General features: G+C 40.0%; 2 protein-coding genes and 1 long non-coding RNA gene across 6 annotated transcripts; 2 read left to right on the top strand and 1 right to left on the bottom strand.

The window, feature by feature from the left end:
• The first annotated feature begins 1,372 nt into the window (after positions 1-1,372).
• Positions 1,373-18,231, top strand: snx9b (sorting nexin 9b). 4 transcript variants are annotated; one of them, XM_085133358.1, is made up of 19 exons: positions 1,373-1,700; positions 3,063-3,149; positions 5,003-5,077; positions 5,980-6,105; positions 6,623-6,700; positions 7,686-7,848; positions 11,522-11,657; positions 11,919-12,006; positions 12,244-12,369; positions 12,516-12,633; positions 12,713-12,843; positions 13,746-13,849; positions 13,952-14,055; positions 14,229-14,306; positions 14,541-14,617; positions 15,565-15,654; positions 16,416-16,530; positions 16,618-16,709; positions 16,901-18,231. In XM_085133358.1, exons 1-19 carry the CDS (start codon positions 1,689-1,691, stop codon positions 16,946-16,948), a joined length of 1,848 nt encoding a protein of 615 aa, XP_084989484.1. In that variant the 5' UTR covers positions 1,373-1,688; the 3' UTR covers positions 16,949-18,231. The 4 variants fall into 4 exon arrangements, with proteins under 4 accessions (XP_084989484.1, XP_084989485.1, XP_084989486.1 ...); XM_085133359.1 differs by having other exon boundaries at positions 1,374-1,700; positions 11,922-12,006; XM_085133360.1 differs by lacking the exon at positions 6,623-6,700 and having other exon boundaries at positions 1,375-1,700.
• Positions 7,855-9,915, top strand: LOC146501624 (uncharacterized). The gene is made up of 2 exons (XR_014869445.1): positions 7,855-8,766; positions 8,813-9,915. It is a non-coding gene; the product is annotated as an uncharacterized LOC146501624 (long non-coding RNA).
• LOC146501622 (angiopoietin-related protein 1) lies at positions 17,808-24,623 on the bottom strand. Its single transcript, XM_085133362.1, has 9 exons — positions 24,419-24,623; positions 23,921-24,167; positions 23,310-23,525; positions 22,213-22,332; positions 21,991-22,105; positions 21,758-21,895; positions 20,716-20,932; positions 20,426-20,621; positions 17,808-20,353 (listed from the first exon to the last, which is right to left on the bottom strand). The coding sequence occupies exons 2-9, from the start codon at positions 24,074-24,076 to the stop codon at positions 20,207-20,209; spliced, it is 1,305 nt and encodes a 434-aa protein (XP_084989488.1). The 5' UTR covers positions 24,077-24,167; positions 24,419-24,623; the 3' UTR covers positions 17,808-20,206.
• Between the last annotated feature and the right edge of the window lie 220 nt (positions 24,624-24,843).

Here is a 24,843-nt window from a genome sequence, read left to right as displayed (position 1 = left end):
TTGGTGCATATCAGACTCCAAGACAGGTTCTGATGTGCCCCGGAACCAGTTTCGTGAAGCACTTGGTGATGGCAGGGGTTAGTGCAATTGGACGGCAGTCATTGAGACTGGTTGTGGGTGACTTTTTAGGGATGGGGATGATTATGGCAGATTTCAAGCAGGTGGGATGTTCCAGAGACAGGTTGAAGAAGATGCCAGTGAAGACCTGTGCTAGCTGCTTGGCACATGCCTTGAGCACCTTCCCAGGTACTCCATCGGGACCTGCAGCCTTCCTGGGGTTCACTGCACATGCCTCACATCCTGTGTCTCAGGAGTCATTGGGGGGTTGCTAGTCTGGTGTGGGTTGTGGTGGTTGTTGGAATGGTGTGGCTGAGTGCAGTGTTTGAGACTCAAAACGGCCAAAAAGCTGTTCAGCTCCTCTGCTAGCCCTGCATCTGAGTGTCACAGGACAGGTGTCACATCCTTTGTTGGTAATAGTCTGTATGCCCCTCCACACCTGTTTTGGGTCGTTAAAATGTTCCTCTATTCTCCTCTTGTATTCTGATTTGGCAGTACTGATGCCCCTCCTCAGGTTAGCTCAAGCGGTGTTGTATAATGCCCTGTCACCTGTCCCGAAGGCTGTATAAAAATTACAAAACATCGGCTGGACAAAAAGAACAAACCATGGGTTTAGGATTTGTTTGAAAATCTATTAAAGCTGAAACTCAGATATTAAAAATAAAGACATGAAGACTTACTGTAGCTGAAATTTTGAATAACAAAAACTCTTTGTGGCCTTCAGAGATTAGGATTTTAATACAATACTCAGAGAACAACCACACTATTCACAGTCCTGAACCACGGAATTATTTTGGCTCGAATAAATATTTGATATATGAGAAGGTGATAATGGGTGAGAAGGACTACAGATGTCATGCTGTTGGCATGTGCTAGGCGTTTGAGCTGTTATTGAAAAAGTTAAGAAAAAAACCCACCAACAATAAAAACGCACTTGCACAATGAGGCCAGCAGAGGGAGACTTAAACAAAAGAGTAAACATAAGTTTAGGTTCAGGGTCACTCCCTTTGAGCTGTCAGGCCCATAGTGAGTAAACACACAATTAAAAAACGCACTGGATATTTAAAAAAAAAAATCCGGCAAATAGTAGAAATTATTTTATTACTACTACTATTTTGATTATTATTGTTATTACTTATTTTTTCCGACAAGTTAAAAATTTTAAGTTACCACGTTTTATATTTATATTGTATTTTTTTAATCATCGTTTAATTATGAAGTGTTTTATTTCTTCATATTGAAAAAAAAAATTGCGATTTTAAACAGTCGTGTAGTCTCTCTGGAGGAGCCACTATATCGGACCTGGACTACCTTTCCGGTTTCTGTGCGTGTTGCAGGTCACTCCCTCCTCCGTACTGTCAGCAGCTCTTTACGCGCTTCAAACTTGGTAGTCGCACTCAGCTGGTCTCCTTCCCACCTTTCGTTTTCTCGGATTTTTTGAGTTTTTAAACGACCTACTGTTTTTAAGTCATGTGTTAATGCCTTTGTCGCGGCGGCTTTCCACCGGGAGGAGTTATCGTGTTTGCTTCGCCTCCAGTTGAAGAGAAGCGCGGAGGAAATGTCCAGCTGAGGACTGGAAATCCTGAAAACTACAGGGCCTGTTTTTGTAATGATTGATCAATGCTTCGATAATGGCGCAAAAGGTGGGTTTGACAACTTTCCTGGGCTTCTCTTAAAGCCCCAGCACGACTACGCTGGCTTCTTGGGTTCCCCCTGGAGCTTGTTTTTCACCAATACTGAGGGCTGTAGAGTTGGACAGTCAGAAGTGTAGTTTCTCGCATTAGTTTTACAGTGAAGACTTCACTCGGTGAGCTTTGCATTAAGACTGAAAGCATTTAGGGAGTCTGCTTTAAAAGCGTTATGGCTCTTGTCGCACATCTGTATGCGCTCAGTGAGAAACGAATGCTTTTGCTATACATGGAAAATGTGTCTCATTAACGAAGTGTCTTGTGACATTTTACTACCTTTCCACTGTGGGTCATAGCTGCCTCCGCGGAATTCTGGGAAATGCAGTTTTTTCTCAAAACACTGTTCGTACCATATATGTGACTACTGTTTACCTTAGGTGAGGACTACAGGGCCATAAATGTAGCTGCAGCACTGTAAACACGAAAATTTTGCTCATAGTATTGTTCGCATTTGGACCTAATGAGTGTTCTTTTAGGGGTACCGGAAATGGTACGTGAAGCAGAGTGTGTATAAAGATAAACCGTACGTAAAACTAAGAAGTTAAATATCCCCTCTACTCTAGATATGGTTTATGATATGCAAAAAATCCTACTGAGAATAATAACACAGGTCTGCTTTTTATTTTAAGTAATCCTTAATAAAATAAAATAAATGGTGTTAATAAAAAATGCAGCAGTCAGCACAGTAAAAAACATATATGTGAGGGACCAACGACATAACGACCTGATAATTCAGTTTGATTTTTTTTTAAGATCATCAGCAGACATGAAAACATTTATTGTCATTTTCTGGTATGATGCTTCTGTTCAAAAACCTCATCCAGCTTCCTGGACTGCAGGGTGGTGGTTGGTGGACACTGAAACAAATGTTATTTTGATGGCTTCCTAATAGCCTTGCATTCCATCTCGATGGTTAATGAACAATTTCCCCACACACTTTGTGTGTGGGTTTGTGCTTATTTAACTTACAACATACTGGAAAGGTTTCCGTCTACTGTCTCAAATTCATTCATGAGTATAGATGGATAGATAGATAGGTGTGTGTGTGTGTGTGTGAGTTTCTCTGGGGCCATGGAGGAATGACAGATTAGTACATGTGGGTCACTGTGAGAGACCTTGTTGGCTCCTGTATTAAGCTGAACTGGGTAACGTTGTGGGTCTGCCCGTGTTTTGGTTGATGCAAGAATTTAGTTGAGAGTAAGCATACTATACCAAGAACAAGTTTGGCCTGTTTCACTATGGCCTCATATAAGTCTGAAGTTTGTTAATCAGTTATCTAGTAAACCTTAGAACTTTTTTTGTTGTTGTTGTCTGCAGGCACAGGTTTTATACGACTTCACTGCTGAGCCTGGAAACAATGAGTTGTCAGTGAAAGAAGGCGAGACAATTACTATCACCAATCAGGTAAATGATACAAACACTGCTCTACTTTCCATCTGTTTAGCATCAGGGGTAAAGTCTCACGCTCTCAGCTGTAAAGAAGCTGTCTAGATGTGACGTGTACGATATAAGTTTTTAATTCAGTGTGTGTGTGTGGTTTTTTTTTTTTTTTTTTGCATCTGCCTGTAATCATTAAATCATAAAACTTGCTTGTGTTGTGGATACCATCATTTTTTAATTACTTTGCCTACAACAACATTGCATACATTAGTCCGGGATCAAATGTTTAGTGCGGATCTTCCAATTTAAAAACAAAAAACTTAAAGCACATGACCTCACGTTGTCATGTGTGTCACAAATGTGGACAAAAGAAGGAAGGACAAGAGGTGAAAAAAAAACCCCAGAAAGCAAACATGATGTCATTGCTGCCAGCCACAAACAGTTCAAAGGTCACTGGTTAAGTGCTGTCCTACATAGTTTTCCAATCGATGTCTGTGTCATGGCTATCAGGACTCAGCGTATCAGAACTTTTATTTTTCATCAACTTCACTGAAGAGGAATTTGTCTCAGGTGTGTACATACCTGGCTTACCTGTTTATTTCTTTTTTGCTTGGTACTAAACATTTAAATGATGTTTAAATGGTAAGCTCGAGATCTGACTCACAATGAGTCAAATCCAAGTGTGACTGATAAACAATCTGTTGGGTTCCCACAGGTGACATGTAGTTTTTGTGTATAGGCTATTGCATATGTACAAGTTTTTACTGAGCCTGTTTTAGTTACCATACAGCTTCCCTTAAAAATGTAAGGTACAGGATAAAGTTCTTGCAGGACAGCTTTGTAAGCAGTGAAGATATTAATCAAAGCAATTAAAAAAGAAAAAAAAAAAAAGAAAAAGTAAAGGATACATATGTTGCCACAATAGACACAAACACAAAAAATAAGCAGGAGGCTACCAGGCTACCAGACCTTTAAAATATAAATAGGGAATTGAAGATGATGCAAATGCTTCGACAGTATTGACATTAAGAAAACTTAACTCAAATATATAAATAAAGTTTCACACACTATTGAGCAGAGAGAAAAATATAGAGATAATATGGTGTCTTTAAAGGAAAGCCCCCATCACCTGTTAAATCTATCTGGAGTATTTGGTTTATGGGTAAGTGATTCTTCCATTTGTATATAAAATAACTTCTCCTTAATCCAGTGCGCAAAGGTAAGTGGAGAGTTAGACTTCCAAGTTAAAAGTACACGTTTTGTCTGTGGGTCGAGCAGGACTGAAAAAAATGTGCGAGCTTCATATCAGCCAAGCAACATTTGTTGCATTGAAAGGATATTTTTTAGGAAAGATGTGGTTCTCTTTGGATTTGTAGTAATACGACCTGTGCATGAAAAGTAAATCAGAAGCCGTTCAGAAGCTATGTGCTACATTATTACCTTCGTCTTCAGTTTTTGGCATTGAGGTTACTTAAAAATGTGAAGCAGAATTTCTTCAAATGTTGATACCACAACATAATGTTCTTCAGAACATTATGTTGTGGTATTGTGGCCTTAGTGTAACAACTGACCATAGGACTGGACATATTACACAAATATGTGGCATTTAAAGAAGTAGTAGTCGGAGAGAAACATTGTAGACAAAACATTTTGTACTTTGAAACATTTCTTTGTAAATGTGATTCAAATAATTTACAGTTACTTTTTACTTTTAACAAATTTTAAAAAGTAAGTAACTAAAACATTAACTGACTTAGTAAAATGAAAAATCTATCTGGTTATTGGCTATTAAACTAACATCCTGAAGGGAGAAATACCTAAGTACGTGCCTTGTATTTTTTTCCTGTAACTAATATGCAGCTGGGTCTCTCTTTCAGAGTATTGGAGGTGGCTGGGTGGAAGCACAGAACTCAAGAGGGGAGGTGGGACTGGTTCCTGAAGACTACATTGAAGTGAGTTATATTGTGTCTGTTGATGTGAAGAGTATGGAGGAGATGCCAGCAGAGCTTTCAAACCCCATAGAATATTCAAAGAGACTTTACTTCACATAAAATTAAGCAAGAAAAAAACGAAACGAAAACAAAACATTCTGTACCGAGGTCATGATGTACCGTGGGTGCAGTGGAACATTAATCAGCTAGACATTTCATAGACACCTCGTCACAGACAAAGATGTATCTGCATACTGTGGTGCCATCTCTTACGTGAAACTAAAGTCACAACAGGATGTGCCTCATTCAGGGTTTTGCTGATTTGGGTGTTTGTGTGTGTGTGTGTGCGTGCGTGCGCGCGGGTGTATGGCTTGAGCCAGTAACTCTGACTTCATGTGGAGGATATGATTCACTCTGAAGAAATTTACAGACACAGAAAGAGTTGTTTAAAACTAAAGTCTGTGATGTTAACAACTGTAAACACTTACCACACGAGCTAACGATTGTGTGTGAGGGTGAGAGGCATTGATATTAAACATCTGCTTAACTTTGCAAATTTTGGTGGGTGCGTGCTTGTTTGTCTGACCTCCAGTTACCTCCCCAGCTGCTCCCGGACTGTTTTGATTCTGTGTCCAAATCATATAAAACCCACAGATGACAATTGCACTTGTAGCTTATGTAATGCCTCATGAAAAACACCAGAACTCAGTCTGTTTTTCAATCACACTGCTGTTTTTTGGAAAGATTGAGAAAATTAAAACCCTGTTTCACAAAGCCACGAGTGAAAAATGAGACGATCACATTACCGCATGAGGATGCACCTTTAAAATTCATTAGATCATGCTGGAATGTCTGGATCTGATCACTAATGGGATTTTTTTTCTCTCTTCCATTGTCTTTTTTTCTTTTTTCTTGATTTGCAGCTCAATAAGCAGTTTTCTGTGTTCCCATCAGCTGCAGCACCTACTCCAAGTTTAGGAAATGTTGCAGCTTCAGACCTGTCCTTCTTTGATGCATATGCACCTGCATCAACACCTGCACAAAACCAGGTAATGCGTTCAGCCATTGAAGATTTCTCAATTTCACAAGTCTAGTGCAATGCTGGATAAGTAGGTGTACAAAATATAGAGCGGTGCACCTGGCGTGCTTCCATTCTCCCCTTCAAAAATGATATATGCTAGGGTTACGCTACAGAAAACAATCAAAAAGCAGAAGTGAGCGATGGCAAAAATGTATTGACGTTAATGCATCCCGTCAACCCCAGAGATGCAGAAGTGAGACCAGCTGGTGTGGGAGATATTCATCTTTGTCATGTCATTTTTAAACGATATGCAGTCCACCAAAATCTTCAGTTAGCAGGCAGGAAGTTCCACAATAGTGAACATACTGCTGGATCAGTAAAAATATGTTGCGGCTCAGCAAGTGAGGTAAAGCAGGAAATGTGTCGGCTATTGTTCCTCTGACACATCTATATCACTTTAACAAAAAGCCCTGCACAGTGTATACTGTCACATCTGGCGCTTTGTGATGATGTCACCTTTGTTTCCCCCTCCCCGTCCCCTCAAGGTGGATGCTGGGGGCTTGAGTCCCCAGCCGGAAACCCCCGACACCCCAGTTTCCCCCTACCTTTCGTCCCCTGATGAGGTAACCGTGAGTTTGGGGTGGTGGGAGTGGCCTAAAAGCATGAACCCAAGCCCTCCCGCCCTCACTCATTCTTTGCCCAAACGATCCTCTCTGATTGGTCTTCTTTGGCAAATTCCCCTGCAACCCTTACTGCCTGCAAAAAGCATGATCTCAACTTCTCCATTCACCTTGCACTTCAGCACAAGACAAGACATTCCACCAATCAGCACCCACACACTGTTAAAAAAGAAAAGAAAAACCATATGAATCGGTGGTAAAAGAGTTCATGATCCCCACATGTATTTTACTAATCACACTGACAAATCATCCGGCCAGAACACACGCTTGTACCAGAAATCATGATGAAAATTATGCAAATATCAGTAATAATCACTTTTTTAAGTGCTGCTCTGTAATGAGAAGTATAAGAGCTGCAAAATTTAAAAGCACATGCTCTTAGAGTGTTGTTCCTCAATGCACTTGCTTGTTAATGTCATTTGAGTAGTTTGCCTGTTTATTTTTTCAGTGATTTGTTTTTTTTAACCTACAGAAGAGAAACACACAACAGCAGTGTTTTTGCATGCCTTCGAGTTGTTAGAATTGTGTATATGCCTGCCTTGCAAGCATGGCATGCTGCATTTTGAGCATTTTTAAATGCTGTAAAAACAAAAATAGGTTGTGTAAAAACACAAATGGAAGTTTTTTTATGCAAGCATGTGCCTCTTTCTCCAGATTATCGGGTATTATTTTCATCTTTTCAGTTAACCCTTCTGTACAGCAGCACACTCACTGCCGGGCTGATTTATCTCTTAGCAGATTCCCTCAGAGAAGCCTGGTCCTCATCAAATGTTTGGAAAAGGATGTTGTTTTGAAACTGCTGTCAACTTCTCATTAAACAGACTCCAAACAGGACTGGACTTGACTCTGCACCATCTCTTCTTCTCGCGTTTGATCTGTTATTACCGCCCGTCTTCCATTCCTCACAAGTTCTGTTTCACTTTTGCAGGCTACTAATGGTAATGATCCGTGGTCGGCGTGGAACGCGGACCCATCAGGGGACTCCACCAACAACTGGGCATCTAATCCAGAGGGCACACAGACTGGGAAGAGCGCTCCTGACCCCTGGGCCCCTGTATCACATGGTCACCCTCAGGCTTACCAAGGCCCAGGTAAAAAAAACAAAAAAAAACCCCAGATAGCTTCAGGAACCATGGTTGTCCTATTGTTAGAAGTATAATGTAAACCTTTTATTATCATAAAAATCACTGTAATATCTTTTGATAGTTTGAAATTTCAACTTTTTCTTTTGTAGCAATACTTGCATGCTACTGTGTTTATGTCATTCTGAAGTATGTAAGCTTCATTTTCACTGCAATTTTTAACGTCTTAATTAGAGGTGGGAATCACCATACATCCCACGATACGATATTATCACAATACTTAACGCACGATACGATATTATTGCAATTTTTTAAAATATTTTGCGATATTCAGATTCTGTACATAAAGGTAAACTTTACCAATATTCATTTTATCTAATATCAAAGTCTCACACTCAGTCTTTCTCTCATTTCAGTTTTATTGTTGACAAACTGAACGGTTTGTATTACAGTCTAGTCCAACTTAACTGAACGCAACCATCTGGTACAATTATAGCTATTCTGAACTATGCAATTTGTGAAAACTATGCAGCCCCTTCAGCAACTGAAGAATTTGAAAGTAAATTAAAACAAAATATAATTTTACATTAAATAAAAACGTTTTAAACTTAATTAAAATAAAACATGTTTATTGCTGCAAAAAAAAAGTTAAACACATTTGGACAGTGAAGGAATGTCAGGATTCTTGCTCAGAAAAAGGATCAACATGCTCTGAAGTCAGAGCACAAATACCTTTTTTGTAACAAAATATCGATTTCTGCTGTCCCTGTATCGATACATTATTAGCAAACAAAATATCACGATACTACACAGTATCGATTTTTTCCCCCACTCCTAGTCTTAATGTGGTTACAGGAAAGGTAAAGTCATGCAATGGTTTTGGCTCATCACACTACCTCGTGAAACAGTTTAGCTCACTCTTTACTTGTTAAACTGTTCTTCTGCATAAGCTGTACTGTATATATGGCTGCAGGGGAGGGAGCAGTTCTACAAACACGAGTGACTTCAGAGTCCCTCGCACTTAATGCATCAAACAGCCAGGCTCACGTTGATTAGTTAGGTTGTTTTGTTGCAATCACATTGGTTGATGTGATAAAGGTTGTTGCTTCAAACAGTCTTTGGTGCTTTTTAGTGATTCTGCATGAGTTTTTGAGCTCGGCTGGTTAAAGGTGTTTGAATTACAAACAGACAACAACTTGCGAGTTTGAGAATGCCTCCGTGGTAATACAAAAGATAAATTAAGCTTTGTGTTAAATTTTTGAGTCATGCTTGCTATCAAGTGTTTTGTTTTTGAATCATGCTTTCTGAACAGCTCATTTTTAGATATGCAAGTGAGGCATTATGTGTTTAATTTAGCATATTTTTTCAGACCATTGGATAACATGGTGTTTAAAGTTCTTTAACTGTTGTTGCGACAAATTGATATACCAAGTGTTTTTATTACTCCACAAATCACAAACTGCTGTCAGTAGTTGGAAAAAGTCCATTGACTCTTTGTTTTCAGTGATAAGATGTTCAAGAGGTCAGGCTTTTTATATATGGAAAAAGTCCTACTGTGAAAAAAGTGCTACTGAAATAAGGATTTCTGGCTGAGTGTATGAGGAAAAATGAATAATATGTGATTTAGGAAGAACACCCAGATGTATATTTTGGATGTTTCTTTTCCCGTGTCGTGAGAAATAGATGTTATGGAAACAAATCTTAAAATTGCAATTATGATTTTTTTATTGAGCAGCCAGTGAAATGTGTTTGCGTCATATATATCCTGTCCTTCATGTTATCTGATATGAACAGAAATGCATGCTATGTACAGTAGAACCTGTAATCTTGAACTCCACATACTGTATTTGAAAATACTACGTGACTCAGATTTTCACAGATTTGCAGTGACTGTAACTCCTCGATGTGGTTTTTCTTACTTGTGCAGTCCCGCCACAGAGAGAAGCTCCAGCACGGGGACAGAACGGTCAAATCATGATTCTGTTTTCTCTAGACTGTGGAAAATTGTGCCTCACTCATGACTCAGAAGGATAAATTGCTTGAGCTGCTTTTTAAATTTTTCACTTTCTTTTGTAACCCCCCCCCCCCCCCCAAAAAAAAAAAACCATAAAAAAAATAGTACATTGGAAAAATGGTCAGAGGGGAAATTAACAGACTTTTCCTCTGTTTCTCTCTTGCTAAAGACATCTACCCATATCCTTACCTTATTGATTACACAGGTATTCCGTTTATTGCTTTTTGGAAGCCTGTTGCTCATTTTTGTGTGTGGACTGCCAATAATATGAAGAAAGAAACATTTCTTTTAAAGCATGCGTGTACAGTTTGAGACTAACAATATTATCTTTGTATAAGAGGAGGTTGGAGGAGCTTTGTTAGACGCCCTGCACAGATAGAGATCAGTAACTAAACAGAGATATAGTTTTCAGTTATAGACTTTGGTGAGTGGTGCAGGAATAAACTTTTAAATATTTGTAGATTTATACAAGAACACTTTTGGCAGGACTACCTTTGCTGCCTTTCTTAATCGTTTACCTTTATGGCATTTTAAATTTACTGATAGATAGCGGAGGAGAATGGCTGAGGCTGTGGCTTAGTAGTAGGTTAAATATACCCCAAGTGTTTACCCCTAGTTGGTCAACTCGCTTTGGAGCAGGTGGCAGACCACGGCAGCACATTTGCTTTGCCTTTTGTAGTGTTTCGTTTTCAGTTTGATTGTGATCCGATTGCAGTAAAAAGGAGTTGAACTGGGTCTGAGCTTGTCCTCCTGTGCTTGTCTGTGGGGGTTGGAGCAGTAGCGTTATCAGCAGTGAACAGGCACACATACACAACACACATGTCTCAACTAACTGATCGGACACAAGGACACAAAAAACAAAAATGAAAATTAATGAGTAAATGTGATTCGGCAGGCCAACGTGGAGATAGAATGAAAGTTGCTGTCATTTATGGGGTATTTTTGTGTATTTTCTTTGCTGTTTTATCCAGTGTGATTTGTTAGTATAATATGATATTTTACATGCCAGTTTCAGTTTTAACTAAGTTATTATATAGTCTCCAAGTTTGGCTTTGAAAGGCAGTGTTGGAACAGTGCAGCTATATGTATATGTGGAAATGTTTTCTCTTACCGCCTGCTGCCTGATTCAGACTTTCATGGTCTGGTTAGCACCAATCCTAACAAATCATGCTTAGCCCTTTTTTTGCTTTGAACTGTGTCAATGCATTTTGAAGCCTGCTTTGAAATGAAGTGTGCAGCTTCTGACAAAAACAATGATCTAGATATCATGTCTGGTTCAGTATGCATGCACTATTTTCACAAATGAGACGTACTGAAGGACAAATTTAAGCTTTGCAGTGTGCAATATTTTTAGCCATTTAATTGAAAATGAGAGTGATGATGCTTAAAATCTTAAAGCATGAGAACCATTAATAGATTTGCATTGCTTCTGATATAGATGTGTGCTGCATGCCCTCATGCTCAAACAACTGACTCCTCTATCTCAAGAAAAATCTGTTATGTTATATTTAGACCCACACTAAGTAAAGCTCAGTGAAGCATTAAGGTGTGAATTTTCACACAGCTCTTGTAGTAGGAACATCTATAAATGTAGTATAATAGTTGTACACAGTGCTTTTTTGTGCATGTGATCTGAAAACAACTTGGTGTACACGAATCTTACCTCAGGGGCAGAGGATGACGAGTGGGACGATGAATGGGATGACATGAAATCCACTGGTTATGCTGAGTCAGAAGCCGGAGAAAGTGGAGCACTGCAGAGGGGCGGATCACATGCAACTTCAATGAAAATCTCCCTCAACAAGTAAGAGTTAATAAGTCAGTAATGTGCCTGGCTTCAAATCAGCTTTTAACATAAAATAAGATGCACTGTACAGTTTGAGCTGCTGATCAGAGTTTGGACAGCAGAATTTACTTCAGCCAAAGTGTGTTCAGACTCTTACTGTAGATAATAATAAACTGAGTTGCAGCAGCACAGAGTAATCTTGTTCTAATGACGGTAACATCGTATCAAATAACTGCTCTACACAAGACTAATCAGGAAATTTTGTCTTGTGTCTTTGAGCAGGTTCCCTGGGTTCTCCAAGTCGGGTCCGGAGCTTTACCTCCTTTGCAAGCAGCTTGTAAAGGGCAAAGACAGGCTTCCAATTTATGTAGGTCATCTCCAAAAATGGTTTTTTTTGTGTTTTTCTTTAGTTCTGTTAGAACATCAACATGCGTCTTATTAAGTTATTACACAGAAGTCACCAGTCATAATTAAAAACCTATGGCTAAATTATTTCTGTAGAGATATTCGCCTTTATATAAAGTAGTATTGTAGCATCTTTTGCCAGCTTGCCATATGTTTGTCTGGCGCAGTAGACTTCTGAACCTTCATGTTTTGTGCTCAGACGGGAGAAGTTGGTCCAGTGTGGTCTTACCCAGAAGCCCAGCTAGACTGTGTTGTAGCTGATCCCAAAAAAGGCTCAAAGATGTATGGCCTCAAGAGCTACATTGAGTACCAAGTCACACCCAGTGTAAGTATCCAAGAGCTATTTTTTAGGTTATCAAATCAACTAAATGCACTAAGCTAATCTTTAGACGCATAAATATAAGAAGGACTGAAATGTATATCTTTACTTCCTTTAATGGAAGCTGTTCTTTTTTTTCCCCTGGCATGCAGACCACAAACCGGCCCGTCAATCACAGATATAAACACTTTGACTGGTTGTATGAAAGGCTTCTGGAAAAATTTGGGTCAGCCATTCCCATCCCTTCTTTACCAGATAAGCAGGTTACAGGTAGGTAACTAGCCAATAAATGCGTATGGCTGAATATATTTGTTCTTTCCGTTCTTTACGCATTGATCTCTTTTAAAAGGCCGTTTCGAGGAAGAGTTTATTAAGATGCGTATGGAGCGGTTACAGGGTTGGATGACCAGGATGTGCAGGCACCCCGTTATTTCCAGCAGTGAAGTATTTCAGCTTTTCGTCACCTACAAGGATGAGAAGGTAAACTGATACACCCACTTCCCATCTTTTAAGGTCTTTGAGTATGTGTTCTAAGACTGTGTTGCTGAAATCAGTCTTACATGAATGATTTGGGGTGTCAGTTAGTTATTTAAAGCTAATGTAACAAAATAATATGGAATATATAACTACAGAATAACTAGCTATTGTCAGTTGACTGAGGTGACGTGTGTCCATGTTGGTGTACAACTAAAAAGGTACTCTTGGCTGAGCCCTTATTTCCCAAGCGATGGATCTGCATGTTTGATTTGGCACAGATTTTGCACTGGATGCCCTTCCTGACACAATCCTCCCATTCATCCAGGATTGGGACCTCCGCACAGGAAGGCATCACCTTGTGGTGCTGTTTAGCAGTTCCATTTAATCAGTTAATTGCTCACAGATGTAAATTCTAGACTAGACAGACTGCCTAACTAGCAAAAACTAATTAAAACCATGCAGAAACAGCTGGATATGGACTCCCATAGTTGTCTGGTTGCCCAGCCTTCTGTATGGAAGTCTTGTCTCTGGAAAGGCATGAAGGAATTTCTTTAACATTGTCATAAATATTAATTGTGCCCCAAATGAACTGAATTTGCCGGTTATGATTTTGACCATAACTTGATAATTATTACGCTAATTATTACAACACCAGACTGAAATGTCTGTTCAAAAAGTGCAAACTCAGCTTCAGTTTGACTTTATAAAGTATCGCAGAAACCCTTTTCCGGCCACGACTATAAACTGCAAAGCAGTAGCAAACATCCGCAGGAAGTTAATTCTGCTTTCTTTCAGCCAAATGTTGCAGATCAAAACTAAGATTGTTATTACTAATAGTTTAGGGTTGGGGCTTATTTTGTGGCAATAATTATTTCTTTTTTAATTAAAACAATTGATTGTTACAGGACTGGAAGATGGGCAAGAGAAAAGCAGAGAAGGATGAGACAGTAGGAGTGATGATCTTCTCCACAATTGAGCCTGAAGCTCCAGACCTGGACCTGATAGAAGTGTGAGTTTTACCAAGAGAAACTATAGCACCAAAAAGTGTTTATGTAACTTGTGTGTAGTACTGTATTGCGTTATTCATGCCAGTGGTGTTCCTCATTCACAGAGAACAGAAATGTGAGCAGTTTAGCAGGTTTACCAAATCCATGGATGACGGGGTGAAGGAAATCCTCACAGTGGGGCATGAACATTGGAAGAGATGCACAGGCCGTATGTTCACACTGCACTCAAGCTAAATAAGTGTTTAGCACGCCTAGGCCACACCTTAAGTCTGTGCTGTAATTACTATTTACATTAAATGTTCATTATTCTGAATATTTTGTCAACTTAGAAAGATGAGGGGAAAAATGTCTTGGTTACTTTGTTCATTTGTTTCACCATAGCTCTGCCCAAAGAGTATCAGAGAATCGGCAAAGCCTTCCAAAACCTTTCCTCTGTCTTCACCAGCAGCGGATACCAAGGTACGGAGTACAAATATCGATTCAGCGTCATGTGTAATTTGGAGCACTTGAGGCATTTTCCTGGGTGTAAGGAGTTCTGTGTTTGTCACACCGATGTCTCGGGTTACAGCTGGAGACATCTGGAGCAATCAGAGCTATGCTGTAATTTGTTATGTGGACTTTGGTTTTGAAATCGAGTGTTCGTTATTTACTGTTGGGAAACAGGATGTATTTTAACGGTGTTTCTCGCTGCAGGTGAGTCAGCCCTAACCGATGCCATGACAGCAGCTGGGAAGACATACGAAGAGATAGCTCAGCTGGTTGCAGAGCAGGTACGTACTTTGACCGCTGCTGTAAAATAATCTAATGTGACTGCTATTAAAAGTAAGAGAAATGTGTCTACCCTTACTTTTCCTCTTGTGATTATGTCTGAAAACTCACACACAGACCATAAAGAGAGAGGGGTGGGGCAACTTCTTTTTGTGGCCATTATCTGTGTTCACTGCATGTCTCAATATCTGTGAGCATTTCCCAGTTCCTCTGTTGCTGACCTCTTTAACCCAGCGTCCTGCTCGTCAGTTTCTATCTGTGCAGGAAGAGGCTTACGGCAGACTTATTCCTTGTGCTTCCTTAGTTTTGCTTTGACTCATGTATCAATGTGGCTTTTTTGTTTTTTTGACTGAATGACCCGATGAGTGTGCAAAGTAATAAAGTCAATTCTTGGCCTTTTTGATGTCCCAGCAGCTTCCAGAGGAAGGATTTGTCTGGTAAGCTTGTCCTGCTCCAGGCAGACTTTGTTAGTGATTTGGTAGAATTCTGATTGTAGTTGAGTGAAACCTGTGATGCGGTTTAGTGTTGGAGAAATACGATCACTAGACATGGATTCATCTCAGGGCACAAAAGGAACCAGTCCAATTTATCTGATGTTATCCAAAATGGATGCAAACAGCACTCTCCTACAGAATAACGTCAATAGTGAGCAAAGGAATTGGCACTACAATTTAAAATGATAGTTTGGCTAAATATTTTGTTTTATTTCTGTGCCATCTCATCCCAGTGTGTCTCCCTGTTGGATGTTCCTCTGAATACATGATGTTTTATATATAGTACTGCTATTTAAAAAAAAAAAAAAACTACACTGAATTATGGCTTCATTGTATTTTCTCTTATCAGGCTCTTGCATTCCTTCCTGTTTTACTTTCTTCTATTTTTAAGTACTGGTGACTTTTACCTTTTTACATTTATATTCATGTTTGTGTCTATTTTTGTTTTCTCTCAGCCCAAGAAAGACCTCCACCATCTCATGGAGACCAACAATGAATACAAAGGACTACTTGGATGTTTTCCAGATACCATTGGAGTCCATAAGGTACACTAACATCCATGCCACAGGAAATGGGCTGGAATGTGATAATTTTCCGTTATGGGGTATCTGATAGGAACAGAGGTGCTGTGTGTTTTACAATATAGATAGTACAGACATCATACCAACATCTTCCTTTATTTACACATTTACATATATACACACACCCCCACATGCTAACACATACACTTTCAACCTTCAACTACAGTATAAGGATACCTGTTTAAAATATGTCACCGCCTCTATATCACTACTACACCTTTACAATATATGTCAAGTGTTCAAGTTAATTATTATCCCTTTTCTTTGCCTAAGATTACAAAAAACTTGGGAATGTGTATGCACACACATTTTGCATGTACAGTCTTTTTGAGGGACCCAGTGCTTTTTTAAAGTACTTTCTAAGTAATATAGAAGAAAATTGCCTATGCACTCCATACTAATTTGTGAGCAATTTCTGTTTTTCATAGTTATTATCATTGCAAAGTGAAAACTCTGAAGCCCCCGACTGTTGATGTCTGGGACCTGTACTATTTTCAGAAATCACTATAGCGGAAGTTCCCAAAACTGGTCAACACACACTCAAACAATCTACGATAGGGTAAAAATAGCACAGCAGGGGAAAAACATGCATATCTGATTTTTGGTTGTACTGTCCCTTTTATCAGATAGAAGCAAAAATTAACAAGTAGCAGTGTGCGCATATTATTATACAAGGTTTAAATAGTCTGACTAAAGTGCCTTATGTTTACTTTTGGTCCCTGCAGGCAGCCATAGACAAAGTGAAGGAGGGTGACAAGCTGGTAGCCGCCAGTAAAATTACTCAGCAGGACAAAGTCACCATGGCTAAACGTGCCAGCACCATGTCTTACGCATTACAAGGTACAGCACGGTCACAGATAATGAAGTAATTTGCTTTATCGCTGCATGCAGGCTGATCACCGTGGTTTCTCTTGTCTTGTGCTGCAGCTGAAATGAACCATTTCCATAGCAACCGTATCTATGACTACAACAGGGTCATGCAGTTGTACCTGGAGGAGCAAGTCAAGTTTTACGAGACGGTAAAGGCATTTTAATAGAGCATTTCTCACAGTAAATTTGACTGTGAAACAGTTTGTCCTTTTCACTTCCTTATTACCTGGAAAGAAAGTAGTTTCATACCAAAGTGACGATATGAAGGCGTCACATGACCTTTTTGTATTAATGCTCGTTTGTCTTCCTCTGCACCCCCCACCCCCACCCCCACCCCCAGATCGCAGCGAAGCTGAGACAAGCGCACAGTCAGTTCACTACAATGTGAAAGCGGCCGCTGGCTGTCTTGCACTAAGAGACGAGAAGATTTAAACCAGCTCAAGATCCAAAATAATTTTGCTTATTTTGCATTTTTCAACCCCTGTCCTCACTTCTGTTTTTCTCTTACCTCATCTCCTCTTTTTACAACTCATCCCAACAGTCCCTGCTTTGCAGTATCCGCTACTTCGATGTTAAAGAGTACGAACGACATCTGAAAAGGCTTCAAGAGTGACAGCAGCTGTAATTCTTAACACAGACAGGGGGAAAAAATCCATGTTGTAGTTATAGTGGCAATGAAATCAAACCCTGGCAATTCTTTAACGTGATACAGTTTTTTTTTTGGTTTTTTTTTGGTTTTTTTGTACAGCTTCACGTGCAAACATAACCATCTATCTCAAGGTAACGCTCTGCAGCTTTTCACTTTTATTCCATGTTAATAGTCATATAGGAAAGGATGCCAAATACCAAAGCTATTCTCCGCTCTGCCAATAAGGACAGCCAGGATATATTCAAGCTTTACTGTAGGTTCATTTGAATAATTTTGTTACCATATATAGTATTTATATGTAAAAAGAAATTTACACTATTGTTAGCAGAAGCATTCCTTTAAGGATTCAAATCTTGAAAGAGTTAGCAAAGGCAGTGTGTGCGTCCTCCCTGTGTGTGACCGCCACTCCCAGCTCCCAGCTCCCCTTCATCCCACACTTCCTCAAAAGCGAACAGGAAGCTCCACCTTCTTCCTGTTTTCCCTTTTGAGAAAAATCGAGATGGTCAACCTGGTTGGCACCCCAAAGGTCCTGCATACTCACACACTGCAGTTTGCATTTTAAGAAACAGAATCTGGAATGAGTCTTTTTTTTTTTCTATTCTTTTTTTCTTTTCTGTTCTTTTTCTTTTTTTTAAACATTTAAACTAAAAGTCATTGGATCAGTGCTTCCCTGCCACACTAGTTAACTTTCTCTCAGTACTTCGAAAGAATATTTGCCATTGTTTGACGCAGTCATTGTGTTTGACATGATGGTACAAGAATAAAGTCATCTGTAAGAATTCGTACTATTAGAGGAGTTTGGAAGAGCCATGAATTATATGTTCTTGTTTTTGCTTATCACCGCCCAGTTTTCAAATCAATCTCTAATCTTGTTCACTCTTTGTTAGAAAATATAAATTCTACTGCACCTATCAGGGGTTTCTTGTAATTGATATATTATGTATAGAACTATTTGCAATACACGTGTCATTTAAAAAGAAGCAAAAATTCAGTTTGATTTATTAAACAATGATTTGTACTCATTAGGATATCATTTATTGCGTGTGTGTGTGTGTGTCTTTGTGTGTTTTGAAAGAGCCCTCATCTTGTTCTCTGACTCGGAGGGGACGGCACACTACGCACCCGGATTTCCTCACACTAAAGCCTTTATTCGCTGCAGCAGATTCTTGCGTAGATATGGACAGGAATGGGAATGAGCTGGCAGCTTGTGTGAAGAGTGCATTTTGTGAATTCTTGTTGTGAAGGAAGTGAAAGAGCCCTTTTTACCCTGCTCTCATTTCACGCTGCCATCAGGTGCAGTTGTTCATGTAGGCCACAGTGGCTATATGAATAGATCTTATCAAATGGAATCACCCGCAGTGTGTTTATTGCTTCACAAGACCATATAGAAAGCTTGCAGAATTATTTTCCAGTTTTTGCAAGAATTTGAACTGATAATTTGCAATCCCGAGGCTTTTTGGGAATATATCTGCTAAACACATACCATATTATCATACTATAGTAACATGAAATGCTAATGGACTGTGGAAACCCCAGGTTTAAATCAATACGATGTAAGTAACTAACACAGATAATGTGTAGAATGATTATACAGCAATGAATGCCATGCCATTAAAAAAAGATGTCTATAGTCATGCATAACTTACGAGGCATAGAAAGTGCTGTGCATTTAGTACTCAGTGCTTTAAAGTGCCAACTGTAGGAGTCTGAGTCCTGCACAGTCTAATTTCCAACTCGCATGAGCTACATCCTGCTCATGTGCTCAGCTGCACATTTGCTGCTCAGTACTACCTCTTTCTGGCACCATGGCCACAGAGACTGATTTGATTGTGTCACTTTTATATGGCATGTGGTGTGAAAACAAACACTTGGCAATTACATTATTTTATTTTATTTTTTGCTGTAATTACTGCATCTCCCCCCTCCCCCCCCCCAAAAAAAAAGAAGTGTAAGTATTCATAACTGTGTTATTGACAGCTTTTAATAGGCACATACAGTACTGTCACTTAAAGCTGACAAAGTCATGTAATGTCTACTCTAACTCCATATAACACTATTGCATGCTATACAGAATGTTTGGCATGAAGGTATAAAGCATTATAGAGTTCTAAAAAATTATGACCCACAATGGTAATTTTTTCTAGACCTCGTTAAAAGCTGTCAATTTAAACACTTGTGGAATGTGTTATAAATGTATTATAATGCCCTGCACATGATGTAAGATGCTTATAATGCATTACAGATAAGACCTTGATGGAGAGTTGGGGAGAGGGGATGCTCTGCTTCTAGTTTCTGAATGTGAAACATGTTTTTAAGCCACATTTTATAAGTGTGTATATATAGTGTTTATTGCACAATTAATACATTAATGTGTATGTATATGGAGTCTTCAGATAGCACATGACCTAATACTTTGAGACAGTAGCACGTATCAGATATTAAGTGACTTTGTTTAGTAATATCAAACCATTTTTATTTCAATGATTTTTTTCCCCCATTGATTAAAACAGTAGAAGAACTCCAAAATAATAAAACTGGCAATAGAGTGATTACAAATATGGAATAAGCACATACATGCAGAGCGTTCAGCAAACTGTGTCATGTGATTCTTTCCAGTTGCAGGTTGTCTCCACATGGTGGCTAGAAGACAACCTTGTCATCACACAAATATATTTTGGCTGGTATTTTACATGTCAACGTTAACAAACTATAGTACAAAAAGAAGTATAAAACAAGGAAGAATTCACTTACCAGGAGTGAGTGGGGGGAAAGAAATAATCAGTGAACAGGATGATGTTTATATTCACACAATACAACATGGCTATCAGCCGCAGACACATAAGATTTAAAAGCAAAGAGGTTACCGGGTAGGTCTGCTCCACACACAAAACGTTTCCTGAGCATACAATAAAGTGTAATTATCATCGTCCTGATCATCAGATATCTTCATCCCTACAAATGCTGCCAAGGACGCCAGTTCCCGTGTCCTCACCATTGTTATGGTGACGAGCGGCTTTGGAAGTTGCGTGGCCGGATCATCATGCTGACTTTGCGTAGGGAATAATAATCAGAGTCTTTCCAGGAGTGCCAAACAATTCCATCTGGACCCAGCGGCCCTCGCCCTTTGGGAGTGTAATGGCCTCCCTGTATGATGAAGAAGAAAATAAGAATTTGTCTTTAAAAATGTAAAATGCAGGGTAATTTGTGTGTCCTTACCCTGTAATAGACTCCATTAAGGTTGGCGTAGAAGCACTGGTTATACCACCAACCGCCATGTGAGATCTCAGCGCAGATGTTTCCACTGTCTGGTGTACTGAAGCCCTGCTTATCGTGGTACCAACTGAAAGAGTCCTGAACCGTACCACTGAAGCCTGACACATGGAGACGGTACTGATGCTCCCCATCTTCCACACTGCAAGAAATCATGTAAGGAACACAGTTGCTTGTGTATGTTTTGGAATATCCAGCCCAATGAAAGTCTGCACAGTTTGTCATCTGACACTAACCTGAAGCTCTGGTAGAGGGCATGCTTGTGCTTGCTGGTCCAGTCTTCCAGGTCAATCCGCAGGCTGTAGTCTCCCTGGGCACTCAGATCATGTATGTGGTCATTGCCTAACCAGAACTCTGAGTGCAGCTCACCAAATCCATCCCTGTAGTCCCTCCAGTTGCGGTCAAAGCTCACTGAGCCATCAAATCGCCGCTGAATCACAGTCCAGCCGCCACCTGGGAGAAAGTGTAAAATTCATTCCATGTTTGATGGGTTATCATCTGTTCAGCTGATGACTATAGGTCAGGTACAGAATATTTAACAATTTGACAAAAACATTAAGTAGCTATTTTAAATGGCAGTGCATATTTTAACTCTGGCCATTTTTCTGATCTCAGTAATCGGTCTGATATCACATAAAGTGACTGTATCAGCTCAGAAAGCCTAAATCCATAGACAAACTGTGAAGGCTTCATGCAAATGTACCAAGTAGAACTGGTTTTAAAGGAGGTTTGGTCACAAAAATGGTATTGCATTTATGTGTTGGATGAAAATAACTAATGGATAATCTATGGCGCTGCTTTTGAAGTTATGCACATGAATAACAATATTTGGTGTTGTATGGTCACATTAATCATGTCCAAAGTTTTCAAATAATGAAGGTTTACACAGTTAAAGCTCAGGCTTTAGACTGCTCCAAATACTCTGTTTTAGTCAGGTATTTCTACCCTTGGCTCTGTATGATATCACTAAGAGTAGACATGATCATATGTCATATGGTCATTTCAGGCACACAGCTCTGGCTGTCAGCACAGACCTGCTGTTTGAATCTTTTGTTTTGAGGGGCAGCAAATCAGGAGAAAGTTGGCTTAAAGAGAGGAGGAAGTGGGGGTAAAAGCAAACTGTTTTAGACAGGAAATGAACTCAGGGACTTTGCCAAGGATGATTGTGAGAGTGTAAATCATGCAGTGCTACTGCAGTAGAGTCCCAGAATAATAACATGGAGTTAAAAATTACCACCATAGTTTCCCTTTAATCAGGACTGCTTGCACATGACCTACCATCTGTATCCATATCGCAATAGACTTCCACAGGCATCCCTGCCAGTGATGGCACCACAGTGTAAAGGCCAGATCTCCTGACACCATTGTGGTAGATAGAGGCACAGTCTATAGGACAGTTCCTCACATGCTGGATCTCTGAAAGAAGAGTAAAACAGGCAAGAAAGTGTCAGAGAAAATCAACAAGTAGTATTTGGCACCCTCTGCTGGAACATCATTGCTTGAGCATGTACCTGGGTGCAGCGCATTGTGAGCATTCATGAGAGGATTGGGTCGGACAATGTTGATCAGACAGCCGGGGCTTCTTTTTACTTTATCCACCAGAAGTGTCAGATTATGTAGTTGGTTCTAAACATAAATACAAACAGAGGCCAACACTCAAAAACACTTTTGCTAACATTTATGGCAAAAAAGAGAGAAGAAATTTGAACAAAATATCCCCAAATGGTAACAACCTGAAGGTCTAGGATCAGAGTCCCCTGTAAGTGCAGCAGGGTAGTGGCTTCAGCGTAATGCAGCTCCAACTCATGAAAACGCTGCTCCAAGGAGATGTTCAAGTGGGCCCTCTCTTCACTCTGAAATCATTGAAATAGAAATACACAGACTCACATGTGAATGAAAGGACGTGCAACAACTGAGACAAGTGCATTTTTAAATTAGTTAAAAAATAAAGGAAATAAATCATACACATTCCTGTGACAGATATATCAATCTGTTCCAGGAACCCTTCATTCACATGTTAGGACATGCAATATCTGCCAAACCAACATCTAGATCAATCCATCCATCCATAAAGTGTCATGTGGTCTGCAGAAGCCCAGACCTCCCTCTCCCCAGCTACCCTCTGCAGATCATCTGAAGGAACACTGAGACGTTCCCAAGCTAGCCAAAAGATATAATCTCTCCAGCATGTCCTGGGTTTGCCCCAGGGCCTCCTCTGGGTATAACATGCCCAGAACACCACACACAGGAAACGTGTGGAGCAAGTCCACTTGTAATACTTAAAGACAGATTAATCTATTCAGAGCTCAGACACACCACCACCACCAACAACTCCCATCACCACAAACTCCAGAGCCCTCTCCCCTGTCCTGTGCTTCCTGTGCAACACACAAGACACGAGCCACTTCATCTGTGGCCACAGACCAGTGTCTCTGTTTAAGCTCACACTGAGACGAATGAGGCAACACATGCAAGAGTAGAGTAATCCTGTTAGTGACTAAGGTCAAGGGCATGCTGGGAGAGAAGCCAGTTTGATGACCAAGCACCACATCAGAGTAAAGAACTGCAGCACGTTTCCTGTCGTAGGCGGACATGTTTATTTCAAATAAAACTGCAATCAAGGCTTATTTGATCACATGTTGCTATATTTAATACTACAGCCAGAACATATTAAGTTATAATAGCGCAAAAAAAGTGTTTGCACACTGTCACAATATTCTCCATGTAGCGATCAAAGCTAAAAGGGTTCCTGCTGATGGTTGACTCGAGTCTGCTAAGTATAGCGTCCCCTCTTCTCTCACCAACTTAAGTATAAAAATGGAAATCGCACCTGCAGCTCGAGGACTTTGATACGATGCCGATGGTTCCTGAGCTCCTCCTGCAGCTCAGAGATGGTCTCTTTCAGCGCCATGATCTGCTGCGTCCTCTCCTCATTCTCATGCAGCCAGTAAGAGACCTCGTCTGTGCAGCGAAACATATCGGGGCATCTACGCTCGTCCAGCTGAGGCAGTGTGGCCACCAGGCGACACATCCCATTCTCCATCACCTGTTGAGGACAGGTTCAGACAGCCGAAACAACCGCTGTCTTTGTTCACTTGTTTTTGTCAATGCTCTTATACATAATCTCAGATTTATATCAACTCATAACAGTGTTATCTTTTCCTCACTTAAATTCTCTGATTACCCCCCTAAAATCTCTTAAATATATATATACTTAAAAAATAATAGGTGTCTTGCCACCTTAGTGTATTATTTTTTATATTTTTTATGCATTTCAAATGTACTTGATGGGAACATTATTCTGATTTCTGCTCAGATGGAAAGCTCCTTAACCTAGCCGATGGATCTCTGGTGTACGGTAAAAGTAGCAAGCTGTTGCAGTGATAAGGCTGTGCTACTATTGTCTGGAGAACATCACTGCAAGATGGTTATTGTAATCACCTGGTTTGTGTACTCCCCACACTGGGAGCCCCCACCGTTGCGGATAATGGTAGCGTTCAAGCCGTCTGTTTTGGCCTCTGGGAGCAACACAATGAGGATATAAAGAGCAGAGCACATGCTCCAGCCGGGAGGGGCAGTTAAGGACAGGAGAGACATTGCTGCCACGGGTTGTTAGTCTTTCCCTGCCTTGTCAGCAAGAGTGGGCGTGGGACACCCGGAGTGTGCGCTTCACCATGTGAGGCTCTGTCTGCAAGGAGCGAAAGAAAGACAACACATGCATTATCATTCCACGAGAAAACAGAAACAGAATATAGAAATGAAAGAATATAGTTCACAAAGCCATAAAGACACTTTAAACTCACTAAGATATCTCTGACAGACAAGCAACAGAGTCAGACAACTTAGTGTACCACTCATTAAGTGTCTATTTATCCACTATTTTATAGACATAACCTATAACTAAAAAGAAGATATGAAAAAACAAACAAATAGTAGCACCTGTGGAAAAGTAAGTGTAGCTAAACACCACCTTCTACCCCATTCCTGGCTTGCATGGGGCCAAGGGGTCCTTTCCATTGTCTTTGTCTTTTTCTTCTTCTCTTTGTTGCGTGTTCCTCTCACTCTGGACGCTTCATGCTCCTTTTCTCTCTCGCCATCTCTCGCCCTCGCTTTCCTTCTCGATGTGGACATCGTAGTCCAGTAATCCACCTCTAAGAGGATTCACATGACTGAGGGGTGGGAAGGAGGCAGGCATAGAGGGAAGTGATAGTGGAATTATGGGTAAAAGCCAAACATGTGCCAAGAGCTGAAAAATGTCTTTTAATTTACTAGAAATATCCATGTTTTCTGCTAAATTACTGTTCGTCCTGATTACATCAAACAAACTGTGGCAGAGCAGAATGTGCGCTGAACTGTTACATTTA

The sequence above is a fragment of the Neolamprologus multifasciatus genome, chromosome 15 (genome assembly GCF_963576455.1).
Source record: "Neolamprologus multifasciatus chromosome 15, fNeoMul1.2, whole genome shotgun sequence".
In the NCBI taxonomy this organism is placed as follows: domain Eukaryota; kingdom Metazoa; phylum Chordata; class Actinopteri; order Cichliformes; family Cichlidae; genus Neolamprologus; species Neolamprologus multifasciatus.
The sequence above is the reverse complement of the archived record's forward strand: the minus strand, read 5'-3'. Positions and strand labels throughout refer to the sequence as shown.